The sequence below is a fragment of the Danio aesculapii genome, chromosome 3, assembly GCF_903798145.1.
Source record: "Danio aesculapii chromosome 3, fDanAes4.1, whole genome shotgun sequence".
In the NCBI taxonomy this organism is placed as follows: Eukaryota; Metazoa; Chordata; class Actinopteri; order Cypriniformes; family Danionidae; genus Danio; species Danio aesculapii.
The window spans coordinates 41,423,815-41,437,495 of NC_079437.1; the positions used below are offsets into that span (position 1 = coordinate 41,423,815).

General features: G+C 37.6%; 1 protein-coding gene across 2 annotated transcripts in view; it reads left to right on the top strand.

Annotated features, from left to right (window-relative positions):
• arhgap23a (Rho GTPase activating protein 23a) overlaps positions 1 to 13,681 on the top strand; it is a 155,300-nt gene that overhangs the window by 21,394 nt on the left and 120,225 nt on the right. The window contains exon 1 of one of the 2 annotated variants that reach the window (XM_056454016.1): positions 2,259 to 2,475. The exons of the other annotated variant lie outside the window; for it this stretch is intronic. Within the exon in view, the coding sequence (XP_056309991.1) occupies positions 2,422 to 2,475 (54 nt within the window). The 5' untranslated portion in view covers positions 2,259 to 2,421. Of the gene's footprint in view, positions 1 to 2,258; positions 2,476 to 13,681 lie in introns of those variants that run through there. 2 annotated transcript variants of the gene reach the window in all.

Genomic DNA, 13,681 nt, shown 5'->3' on the forward strand with positions numbered 1-13,681 from the left:
CTGGCGTGATGTTTAATCGTCACGTTCTGCAGGTCGCATTGGCTAGAGTCTGTCACCAATCTGTCACCTCTGACCTCCCCAGCGCACATTTCACTCCCAGCACGACTCATAATCATGGTATGTTGAGTCAGTGTTTCTAAGAAAATCCCTTTTTTCCATCATTTCCCTTTGGTAAACAGTAATTGAACACAATTATAAATCAGAATTGCTTTTTTTTTTTTGGAAAATGTAATAAAATCATACGATAACTGCACATCAGTCACATCATGTGTAATAAACTTATTTATCTTATATTATCATTTTATTTCTGATTATGAATTAGCAATGAAATGTGTTTTCTGAAAATGAGCAGTATTCAAAATGACTTGAGATCTGTTGTGATAAAAATAAATAGTGTGACACTTAAGTGCATGTAACAATTACCACTATTAACTACTGGCTTATTCCCTGCTTATTATTAAGAAATTGTCTGTTTATTAGTACTTAGTGTGATCTTATTCTACATCCCTAATCTTATCCAATACCTAAACCCAACTACTACTTAAATATTAATAGGCAGCAAATTAAAAATGAGGTAAAATCATTTTGTTAAATACAAGAATTTTATCTTACAATAAATTGTGATCAAAAAATTCCAATGAATTGACCATCATCTTATAAAAAGCGACTGATATGTATTCACTTGGATTCATAAAGATATTTTTAATGTAGAAATTATTTGTAGTTATTATTAAAAGTCATAAACTGTAATTAGTCACAAAATATTAGCTTTTTGATTTAAAATACTGCACTGTAAACCTTAATAAGTTGAGACTACTCAAATCATTTGAGGAAAGTGATTTCCTCAGTTTGTTTGAGTAATGGGAAATCTATAACTAAAGTAATACAATTCTCTTCATTGACTTAACTTAAATATTTAAGTACAGATAACGTAATTATTTGTAGTACAGATAAAAACTAAACTTCTAATTTTTCAGCTTTTATATTTCTTAGTTACTTCCACTGCCGTTTATATCGAAGTTGATATTTAGCTTCACCTTGTTGGTGTTTCGTAACATCTATTTTTTACAAGGTGGGTCATTAGCCCAACGCTCAACCCCCTACATGGAGGACCAGGACATACACACATTACTGCCAATTTAGCTAATCCAATTCACCTATAGCGCATGTGTTTGGACTTGTGGGAAAACCAGAGCATCCAGAGGAAACCCACGCGAACACGCAAACTCCAAACAGCTGAACCAGTGACCTTCTTGCTGTGTGGTGAGTGCTACACACTGCGCCATCGTGTCGCCCCTGCATGTATATCAATTAGGAATAATGTATTTAAGCATTTAAATATCTACTTACTAATTTAACTTTTCTCTTTCGTCAGATGGGCTCAGGTAGTTCTTCTGTGCACCATTGAATTGTTTAAAGAAATTAAAATGTTAAGTTTGGAGAACTTAAAATATTAAGTGACAGTTTTTGTTGCCTAATGAGTAAGTTAAACACACCTGTTTAAGTTTTGATGCCAAAACTTGGTATTTTAAGTAATGTCAAGTTATATCAACTTAATATCTTGAGTAATGACAACAGCAGAGCTTACAGTGTGTCTGATGCTCTCACTTACAGTCTTTTTGGTCTGAATCAAAAAAGAAGAAATGAAATAGGATACATTTAGTCTTGGTTTTCTTTGTATTCACGCTGTCATTAACCAAAAGATAAAAAAGGCTTTTATGATGTAGAATTTAAAGCCACAGTGGGAGTATCATGGTGTAGTGAGGGAAATGTGTTGCCGTGTTAACACAGTAGCCCAAAAAATAGCCGTTTATCATTTAATCCCATTATCTGATAGTATAAATACTTGTACATGATACCACTGCATTTTCCTAAAGGTAGCTCCTCTAGTAACATATTTGATCACGCCGTAAGCGTGTATATCTTTGTCTACCCACTCATACTTTACTCACCTTCCCCTTTCTGTTATGTCTTTTCGTTCCCGTTTATCTTTTTATCTGGGTACAAAGGGGGCTTTGTTTTCGTGGCCTTGAACGCACCGCGCTCTGGCGCCCGTCACGCGTCCTGCTACGTCACAGTTTCCGAAAGCGGCGCGCCATGGTGTAATAGCCGTGTTTAGGCGGCAGAGGGAGCTCCGCGTCACCCGTTAGTTAGATTAATCCTGCAGGATAGTACTGTGTAGCGGGACAGGCCGGTGGAGGAACTGAACGGATTTGCATCGGGGCGAGGGAAGAGGGAGGGCACTGCGGGAAGCCCAAACAACGGGAAAAAGAGGCGAGTGAACGGAAGAAAACTAGGATATGTGGACGCCGCTGTGCTAGATAAATCGCTCGTAGCAGATTTCTTTTATAAACTTTTTAATCGCGACCCCTCCCCGAAACCCCCCTCGCTATCCCTCTGTAAAACAAGTTAAGCTGTCCAATGAATGGAGTTGCATTTTGCCTTGTTGGAATACCTCCGTATCCTGAAAGCGAAGTAAGTGCAAGACTTTTCCTCAGTTAAACGCGCTGAACATCAGTAAACGCTGGTGTAAAGTCGACCTGACCATCATTGTGTGTGTTAAACAGTGCTGCATTATTAGTCAGAAAGCATGATTTCCTAAGAGGATTAAGTAGCGTGGCTACAGTGTGTACAAACAGATGACACCGCTATTCCTAACAGAAACTCTTTTTCATATCCAGAGCGGGTTAATAATCGAGTTTTACCCTTCTCTAGTTTGTGAATGCTTGTTTTTAATCAGATATACGACTGAAATGTTCGTAGTGTAACATTAATCGCACATTGTTGTTGTTGTCAACGCCGCCGCGAGCTCAGGATTCAGCAGCACAGCCTGTCAATCAATCACTGCACACGTCATTCTCTTATTCATTACTATACAGTTTAATGGCAGAATCATGTGTACAGTACTGTCTGATCAGGAGTTTTCTATGCGTGTGTGGTATGTATATTTGTCAAAATGTTGGTTCGTGGCAAAGTTAATGAGAGCATGATGACCAAAATGAGAATAAAGGTGTAATAAATCTATTATTGCAGAATGTTGCTACTGTTGCTTTGAAATCTCTTCGGCAAGAATGGAAGAATGAATGTAGCCTATGTTAAAAGTGCAGTTCAGCTTTAACTGTTTATTTATATTATTAATTGCTATTATCATTATTACTATAATTTAGTTTTTAGTACATTCAAGTAAACAGTTTTGTTTATTAGTTTATTTATTTTAATTTATTTGTTTGTTGCAGATAATCATGAGTATCAAACATTTTTAACCTTGTTTTATAGAAAACCCACACTAAAATGTATTTTAATATAACAATAGTTATGAGCAATTCCAGCGTTATGGACGTGACATTTGCAGTAAAAACTCAAAACTTAAATTCACAGAGAAAGTTTATGTTAACATAATATTGACACATCTGTTTATATTTTCCAAAACAACTCACCACAGAGCAATAGGATCTGAAAAAAAAAAAATGCAATCTGTAAACATTTTTATATTTTAAATGAGGAACATAAACATGCGTTATGGATGTGACCAAAAAAATGAGCAAGTTTACAGCATAAAACATACTTTGTAGAAATTCTGTGAATTAAACTGCACAACCCAAAAGAGATAACGCTAATAAAAATGAAATGAGTTGCTCTCTATAGAACAAAAATTATTGATTTTATTTTATTTTACATTTTTTTTGCATTCAAGTTTCATTATGAATGTGACAGATGTGAAATTGGCACTTGTTAAACGTGATATTTAATTAATCTTGCCACCATCTAACGACTCTTCGGTCTTTTGAATCTATCAGGTAATATCACAGCGTCACTTTAGTGTACTTAGTAGTTTTAGCAAAAACCTCAGATACTGTTGATTGGTTCCTGTTGGTTGTGCACCTTTTTACCAACCAAGTTTGTCGACACCATTATAAAGACACAGATCACTCTGCCTATTCACGCCAGAGTCTCGCGGAAAAAGTGATTGACAGGTGGTAATTTGTGTGTAACTTATCATTATTTATTTATGATTTGGTTATGGGTAAAACCAAGACCATGCGGGTCAGGTAGTTGAAACGGTAGGCAATTCGTTATGAATTAATTAATTATTCATAAATAATTAATTCACCGGCGTCTATGACGACGATGCCATCGTCCATTGTGATGTTTCACATTAGACATCGTACGATGCCAAATTGGTCGACATCGCCCAACCCTATAGTCCAGTGAAATACACATATCTGTACACTGTAAAAAAAGTTGACGCAACTCAAAATTGTAAGGCTGCAGACCTTTTTTGAGTTGACTCAACTTTCAAGTACTGCGCAAAAGCTTTTACAGTGTAGAAAGGATATTAAAGAACTGATATTGGTGAGTGACTCTGATTATCTCTTAATATTCCAGACTACATTCAGTTGTACTTGTTTTATTGTTATAGATACTATATTAAACTGAAATTCAAAATGACATTAGATTTTCATATCATTTGATCTGCTTGAACTTTTATGTCCTTTTGAACATTTCTTTATTTAAGCCGGCTATAGTCTCCTTCATCTGTGTGTCAGCTTTTATTTACGAGGGAAAGAGGAAGCGTTTATTTGTAAACCGCTGTATATTTGAGTAAGCGAGTGTATATATGTGTGTGCTGTCCATGTGTGTATGGGTGTGTGCAGCTCGTACATAACAGCATCACCCGGAGCTATACAGCTTTACTGTACCTCTCAGATCTTTTCTTTGTCATAATTCTTGCTTTACAGTCAGAGGTTTTCCTCTGCTCTTTTATTGGGCCCTTTTGATGTGAAATTAGGGAAGACACACATGTGCATCAGGCACAGCCATCATCAGGACTGAATGGTTTTAGTGAATCATTAGCATGAAATTGTATTTTGGTATTTTGCTTGTGGTGGATGTGCCACAAAGTTAAGCTGCAGAAGCGTGTCTGTTCAGTTAACCGTGTCTTATCTACAGATTTGCAAGCTAAAAGGGGTTTAGAGTGCAGTGGCATTAGTAAAGCCATCTCGGTTTTCATCGTAAAGTATCTGGACACTTAAAAATGTCTAAACGCTGGTGTGTTATTTAACAGAATATCCAATTATTCGGCACTATCTTCCCTTTTTTGAGCTGTTTTGTAGTTGAAGTGATTTTAATGGAGGTATGAAGTGAGTTTCACTCAGGTAAACCATAGTCTTACTGTAAGAGCTCAGAAGAGTGATTAATTTTATATTCAACTCTTGTAATAGTATGATAAATACAAGTTCTAAACACATGAATGCCCAAGTCAAATCATGTTTAAAAGATGAAATTCTGAGTGAAATTCTTGAGTTATGATGTTTGAAGAGCAGCTCAGGTGACTTGAAATATAGTGGAAACTCTGATGTTTAATGAATGCTGTAATATATAGAGATTGATGAGTGGAAGGCAGTTCTGTAGTAAACTCTAGTCAACTTTAGAGAATGTACTACAAAACACTTTGTTGTCACACTATATCAGAGGAGAAAATTGTTTTTTGTGCATTAAAATTAGTTTCAGCTTCGATATTGCAATGTGCGCATTCACAATAGTCACATCGCACGATATGCAACGTTCAGTCTGAATTATAGTTGACGAGGAGCTACAGAATTGTATTTAATTACTGTGTTTATACAGAATTTATACAATTCATGCCATAAAAGTTTCTTGCTTAGAATGTTTGTCTCGTTTCTAGTCCAAATATCTACATTTCAAAGCGAAAAGAAGATTATTTTACTTGCCCCACTGACAGATAATTTTGTTTGTTTTAAGGAAAAGTTTGAAAAGGACAGTAAAGTTGAAAATAAAACAATATTTTTACTTAAGCAAAGAATATTTTGATATTTGGGCTAGAAACGAGACAAAGCGACGTAAGAAAGGCATTTTTTGTATGATTATTTGATTCTTGTACCTGATTACTGTTAGACTCCATAGAAAACCTGATATTTAAGTTATTTTATGACAATATATATTAAAATATCGCAATGTCTGATTTTTCCAATATTGCGCAACCCTAATCAAAATAATAAAAGTATAATTCAGTATCAAACTAGGTTATTTTTTTTGTTCTTCCTGTATAGTTGTATCACCTGGTCGGAGATTGCTAACACATTTATTTTACTATGATTTACTGAAGACACACTACATGTGGTATAGTGTAAAAACAGTTTGTATAACGAAAAGACACATTTAAAACAAGAGTGATTCGATTTTTATCATAAGATTGTGTAAATACCTGTGGAGCATTAAAATATAAATGAATTGACATTTAATTGAGGTAAAAATAAAATACATTGTTCAATCCTTGAAACCACTAAGTTTTACACAATGTTTTAGCAAGATGTTTTATTTTACATGTACAAACATATTGCCTGATCACACATCTATATGTTTTAATAGTGACAAGTACATAAAAGTATGTTGTTTCATTTATATATGTGTAATTAATGAAAACACTTAATTAATAACAAGATTAAAACAAGATTTAGGCATCATAGTGGTGCAATGGGTAGCACGATCGCCTCACAGCAAGAAGGTTCGAGCCTCGGCTGGGTCTGTTGGCAGTTTCTGTGTGGAGTTTGCATGTTCTCCTCCGGGTGCTCTGGTTTCCCCTATAGTTCAGAGACATGCGGTACAGGTGAATTGGGTATGCTAAATTGTCAAATGTGTGTGAATGAATGTGTATCGATGTCTCCCAATAATGGGTTGCAAATGGGAGGGCATCCGCTGCGTAAAAGAAATGCTGGATAAGTTGGCAGTTCATTCCGCTGTGGCGACGACCCCAAAAGAATGAATGAATTGAGATTTAGTCAGTTGATTTGGTTGTTTATTATGTAAAATGGGGTGACATGGTGGGTTAGTGGTTAGCACCAGATGGCATTTCTGTGTGGAGTTTGCAAGTTCTCATCATATTCGTGTGGGTTTAGTCCGGTTGCTCTGGTTTCCTCCACAGTCCAAAGACATGTGCTAAGTGAATTGAATAAACTAAATTGGCCGTAGTGTGTGTGTGTGAATGCTGGAATAGTTGCCGGTTCATTCCGCTGTGGCGACCTCAGAAATAGAGACTTAGCTGAGTCAGTTGCCGTTTCTGTGGGGAGTTTGCATGTTCTCCCTGCATTCGCGTGGGTTTCCTCCGGGTGCTCCGGTTTCCCCCACAGTCCAAAGACATGCGTTACAGGTGAATTGGGAAGACTAAATTGTCCGTAGTGTATGAGTGTGAATGAGTGTGTATGGATGTTTCCCAGAGATGGGTTGCGGCTGGAAGGGCATCCGCTGCATAAAAAATGTGCTGAATAAGTTGGCGGTTCATTCCGCTGTGGCAACCCCAGATTAATAAAGGTACTAAGCCGAAAAGAAAATGAATGAATGACTGGAATGAAGAATCCCCAACATAGAAGTACAATCCTTCCACACTGTAAAAATGCTGGGTTCCACACAACCTCTTGATCTCGTCACAATGCAAATTGATTAAGTTAACGTAATGGCTTTTACAATTTTAAGTTCATTTGGCATAAAACAAGTTGTCCCTTTTTGTGAGCTCATTTTAAAATAAGTAGTTTGAATAAAGCAGCAAAACGTTTGTTGAGTGCATGAAAGACATTAGTGCATGATTTACCAATGTCTGACAACCAAAATAAATCCAAATTTATTAGCATTTGAAACCTGACAGACTTCTTTTTGCAAAGCACTTTGTTTAAGAAATTGACTTGTGATATCTTTATTTGAATTGCAGAATTAATGTTTGAATTATAATACATTAATGCATGGGTCTCAAACTGGATTCCTGGAGGGCCGCAGCTCTGCACAGTTTTGCTCCAACCCTAATCAACCACAGCTGATCCAACTAATCAAGGTGTTCAAGACTACTAGAGACTATTAAGCAGGTGTGAGTTGGAGGTGGTTGGAGCTAAACTTTGCAGAGCTGTTTGAGACCACTGGATTAATGTATTATTTATTACTTAATTGTCATGGTAACAGATTTGGAGTGGTTGATGATTATATTATTATTACTTTTTATTCTCTTCTGCATCCATTATGTGATCATCATAATATTATTAACAATAGCAGCATAATATTCTAGTGTGTGACAGAAAGTGTGTGCGTGTGTTAATATGACACGAATCTAACCCCCAACCCACACACGGAGAGAGACAATAAGAGGGGAGAAATTTACAGAGGACAAGAAAAGATCATGGAGGGAGATTAGTCAGAAAGATGCGATTTTTCTCATAATGGATTCCAGGAGACCCAAATACACTTGATAAATATAGTGTATGGCGTTGTTTTGCTCAGAGGGTGTGGTGTGTGTGAGTGTGTGTGTGAGAGAGCGAGTGAATGTGCAGCCCCCGCTCTCCCAGTCATGCCTAATTGAACCCTGATTCAATTATCACAAAGCGGTTAGGCAGAGAGGAGAGAAAGGAAAGATGGAGAGAACATGAGAACACACTTCACTTCATTTAGGGAGATCAGCAGACTCACGAACATCAGATCAGAGCAGTCAGTCATACACACTCCAGTAAACACGTTCAGAAGAGCTGTTTTGTCGGTCTTTATTACTTAACGGGATTTAATCATGCAGAGAAGCTGTGAAGAAGCTTGTGATTCTCCCGTGTCTTTACAAACATAATTAAACGAAACGACGTAAGCAGTTTGGGGTTTTACAATTTTATTAGTAGCTTATGCATCCTGACAGGAGATCACTGCAAGTTTATGTGTTAGAATGAGGCTTGTGTGTGAGAGAGGAGAGGATGAACAAGGCTGATCTTGTATCATTCTTTAAACACAGAAGTCTGGGTTAATCCTAGTATGACTAAAAAATAAAACATTTTTTTAAGTCTCTTGATGCTCACCAATGCTGCATTTACTAAAAAATAAAGTAAACATTACTGAAATATTCCCAGCAGGCACACAACATCATAAGACGTTAATATTAAGTTACATTTAGGTCATGACGTCAGGTGATCAAAATCCAATGTCTAGCAAGCGTCTAAGGACAACGTTATTTTGACGTCCAATAACGACGTCAAATTGCGTTGATATTTGGTTGATTTTAGGTTGTTTGGAAAGCAACCAAAGTCCTACGTCTGATAGATGTCATAGTGGTAACGTCCATACAGCGTCAAGTGTAACATGATTAGATGTTGATATTTGATTTATTTTCGGTTGATTTTAGGTTGGACATTGGACATTGACGTTGACCTGACGTTGGGTTCTGACGTCAACCTGGTTTTCATTTCCAAACGAAATTCAATGTCCGCACAATATTGTGGTACGTTGGGGTACAATGTCATGTTGACGTCCTGTGCCTGAAGGGTCATTCAGTTAATCATTGTTTATTCATTCATTCATCTTCCTTCAGCTTGGTCCTTTTATTAATCAGGGGTTGCCTTAGATAAAAATATTACGGTTTCACATTATTGTGATTACTGCTCTATAATAAGTTATTTTGAACGTAGAAAACACTTTTTCCCCATAGAATGCTACGCTGCACTGTTCAGGTCCATAGCATGCCTGGATGTTGGTGCATTAGTTTTCATATTCAAATGTTTGCTGGATTGGGGGTGACCAGTAGCTTTCGATGTGAAGAGTTCTTAACTGCTGGAGATACTGTTCGGCCTGAATAAATAAATTAGTTGAAAAGTCAGGGAAAAAACTTACATATACCTTAGGAATTATATATTTGAACATTTTTTGAGGTTTTATAACCATTCCAAACCGTGGTAAACCTTGAAACCGGTTTTTGTCCCATCCCTAATATGAACTGCCATCTTTAATCTAAAATGAGCATAATTTAACATGAGCATGTTTATGCTTAGTTATTTCACTTTAAAGCAGGGGTGGCCAAACTTTTTCTTATAAAGGGCCAAAGACCAAACTCGATTGAGGGATGTGGGCCAAATATATATATATGCCAAACCGAATGTATCACATCGTATAATTAAATTTGAAATGGGTTATTTCGTAATTTATTCGCCAATATTTAAAAAATAACTTGAAAACTTTTCATATTAACTATTGCAGTATTATTTTTAACATTTTTTAATGAACTTATTATTACAGTAAAAACATAAACAATCTTATTTATACCCCAATGGAGTTCAATGCTGAAAACTCTAGTCGGTCTGAGCCTGCCTTTGCCTCGATTTGTTTGCCGATGTCTGGTTCATTACTTTTTGTCATGTGACATTGTTTACATTTTAAAAGTCTGATTTCAGTTGAATTTTTTGTAGCTCAGCAATAAAACAAAGAAAGGGTTACGTTAAAATCAAAATACCGATCTCTGTCATTCGCTCCAACCATATCTCCATCATCCTCTCTTTTCAGATGGGATGGTGGGACAAATCAAAGGTTACCATGGGCCAACTTTGGCCTGCTGGCCCTACTTTGGACATCTCTGCTTTAAAGGAAGTGAAAATAACATATTCATTGCCATATAAGTTAAATTTCTGAGCCCACACACAGGAGCTTGCAGAGAAAGCTCATTTTAGAAGAAAATTTCAAAGGGGACTTAGAGGTTTTACATCTGAACTCTTAATATGGATGTGTGTGTACCGGTATATGTTAAGTTGTTCCCCCTTTAAACTTACACATAAACAGATTACACTTTAAAATAAGCATTAGGCAGAAGAATTAGGAGCTACTAACAATGTTCAAATAAGAAATTATTCACATTCTGCAAGTGAATTGGTTGCTAATCTAATAAGTAAATTAGTGACATCAACCATGTGACCCTTAGTAGAGCCAGTCAGATGTTTTTCTTTCTAACTCATTATGGATGGATACAAAGAGACTCGCGGAAAGAGGAAGGACTGTATGCATGGATGGAAAGGTAGCCTAATAGATCTCCTTTTAGACGACGGAGATGAGGGATGTTCATTAAGAGCGATGCAGCATTTCGATTGGCCAGACTGATACAGCAGGGAGCGTTTTACATCCTCTCTCATCTCATGCCAGTTTAATGCTTCTGAGTCCAGGAAATTGTGCGGTGAATCAGGAATTGACGAACCATGATCCATGACACTTCAGATTTAGAAAAGCTTCCTTTCTGAGAAGCTCAATAGTCAGGGTGGGACGAGATGACACACACACACACACACACACACATACACACACACCCTCTGCTAGCGATTTACAGTAACAGAAGAGGAGAATAAGAGCAATTATGAAATATAATCAAGCATTTTACCTCATCAGAAGCACAAATGTGGCTTCCTGTGACAAATGCAGCTCTGAACTACACTTCTGCTTGAATAACTCCGCTCCACCCTTCAGATATTGCTGACTCATGGGATTGAAATGCAGAGGCGCAGTGTGAGACGTGTGTGAGCATAGTATGCGGCTATTCAGTGTAGTATTGTTGGGACTGTATTTGAAGAATGACGGCTGTAGGCTTTGGATGTTGAATGCTGATTTTCAGATGGGCGTTGGCCTGCGCCGCTGCTCTCAGAGGACCACAGCACTCCCATAATGGCTGCTTATTGATTTCTCTCTCTCTTTCTCTCTTTCCTTCTCCCTCTGTGTCGGTCTGTATAACCTAAAGTGAACCTGACGAACCATTAGTGGAGCTCTTGTTAGCCATTTGACTGTCTCGGTCGCCTGCAGTCACTCCAGTGAACTGTGTTTGATAGGAATAACCATGACAGTGACCCAGTGACCCTGTCCACCCATACTAGCAGCTCTTGAGATTGATGAGCGCATTATTAATTTATTTATTCATTTATTCATTTGCACGAATGTCTGCATGCTTGTGCACATGCGTTTTATTTGAGTATAAGAGGATTTATTTGAGTAAGTCTGCACTTAAAGAATTTAGTTTGTTGTTTCTTCAAGCTACTTATTTAAATCAGAATCAGAATCAGAATCAGAAAGAGCTTTATTGCAAGGTATGTTCACACATACTAGGAATTTGTTTTCGTGACAGAGCTTCTACAGTGCAACAGGATTACAGAGACAGAACAAAAAACAGATAATACATATATTTAAAAAAATTGAAGTAGTGAGTGCAAATATACAGATTGACAAGTGTATGTACGTGTTTATTACTATATACAACGTTATATGTGCAGCTGTTATGTGCAAATTGGCATGTAAAGTGTGTTGTTAAATAAGTGTATATGTGTATAAAAGTGTATGGCAAGTAGTGATGTTGGTTCCACAATTATTATCATCAAGTGTTCATGAGATGGATTGCCTGAGGGAAGAAACTGTTTCTGTGTCGGGCTGTTCTGGTGCGCAGTGCTCTGTAGCGTCGACCAGAAGGTAAAAGTTCAAAGAGGCAGTGTGCTGGGTGTGAGGGGTCCAGAGTGATTTTGGCAGCCCTTCTGCTCGCTCTGGATAAGTACAGTTCTTGGGGAGTAGGAAGGGTTGTACCAGTGATTCGCTCAGCAGTCCGAACTATTCGACGTAGTCTTTGGAGGTCGTATTTAGTAGCTGAGCTAAACCAGACAGTTATTGATGTGCAGATGACTGATTCAATGATGGAGGTGTAGAACTGTTTCAGCAGCTCCTTTGGGAGGTTAAACTTCCTCAGCTGACGAAGAAAGTACAGCCTCTGTTGAGCTTTTTTGACAATGGAGTCAATGTGAGTGTCCCACTTCAGGTCCTGAGAGATGGTGGTGCCCAGGAACCTGAATTACTCCGCTGCTGCCACAATGCTGTCCATGATGCTCAGTGGGGGGAGAGCAGGGGGGTTTCTCCTGAAGTCCACTATCATCTCCACTGTTTTGAGCGTGTTGAGCTCCAGGTTGTTGTGGCTACACCAGACAGCCAACTCCTTAACCTCCTGTCTGTAAGCAGACTCGTCACCGTCCTGAATGAGGCCGATAAGTGTGGTGTCGTCTGCAAACTTCAAGAGCTTCACAGAGGAGTCTTTTGATGTGCAGTCATTCGTGTACAGGGAGAAGAGCAGTGGGGAGAGGACACACCCCTGGGGGGCGCCAGTGCTGATTGTGCGGATGCTAGATGAGAATTTTCCCAGCTTCACCAGCTGCTGCCTGTCCGTTAGGAAGCTGTTGATCCACTGACAGACAGAGGTGGGCACAGAGAGCTGAGTTAATTTGGGCAGGAGAAGTTTTGGGATGATAGTGTTAAACGCCGAGCTGAAGTCAACAAACAAGATCCTCACATAGGTCCCTGGTCTGTCTAGGTGTTGCAGAGCATAATGCAGTCCCATATTTACTGCATCATCCACAGACCTGTTTGCTCTGTAGGCAAACTGAAGAGAGTCCAGTGAGGGTTCAGTGATGTCCTTCAGGTGGGCCAGCACCAGTTTTTAAAATGGCTGAAACAACGCACGTTTTTTGAGACAACTTAATTATTTTATGTTCACTTCACTTTAATTTGTAAAAACTAATAAGTTAACTTAATTCCTTCATGTTGTCCCAAAACAAATCAATTGAGTGGAAGTTTTACAGTGTAATACATTGTACAGTACATTGTTTCACTTAAATTTACATAAATATATCAATATCAACATTATTTAATCTGTATATTGACGTTTTGTTTTCACAAAAGTGATTTGAAACATTAGTAGAATTTAATATGCTTCGTATGTTTTTGCACATACATTTAATTAGATGGAAACACAAAAAAATCTCAGCTTTGTTTTCTGCTGGGTTACAGCTATTTTAGATTACTCCTTACTAATAATTTACTGTGAAAAATATTTTCATTCTCATACATTATTAAGAGA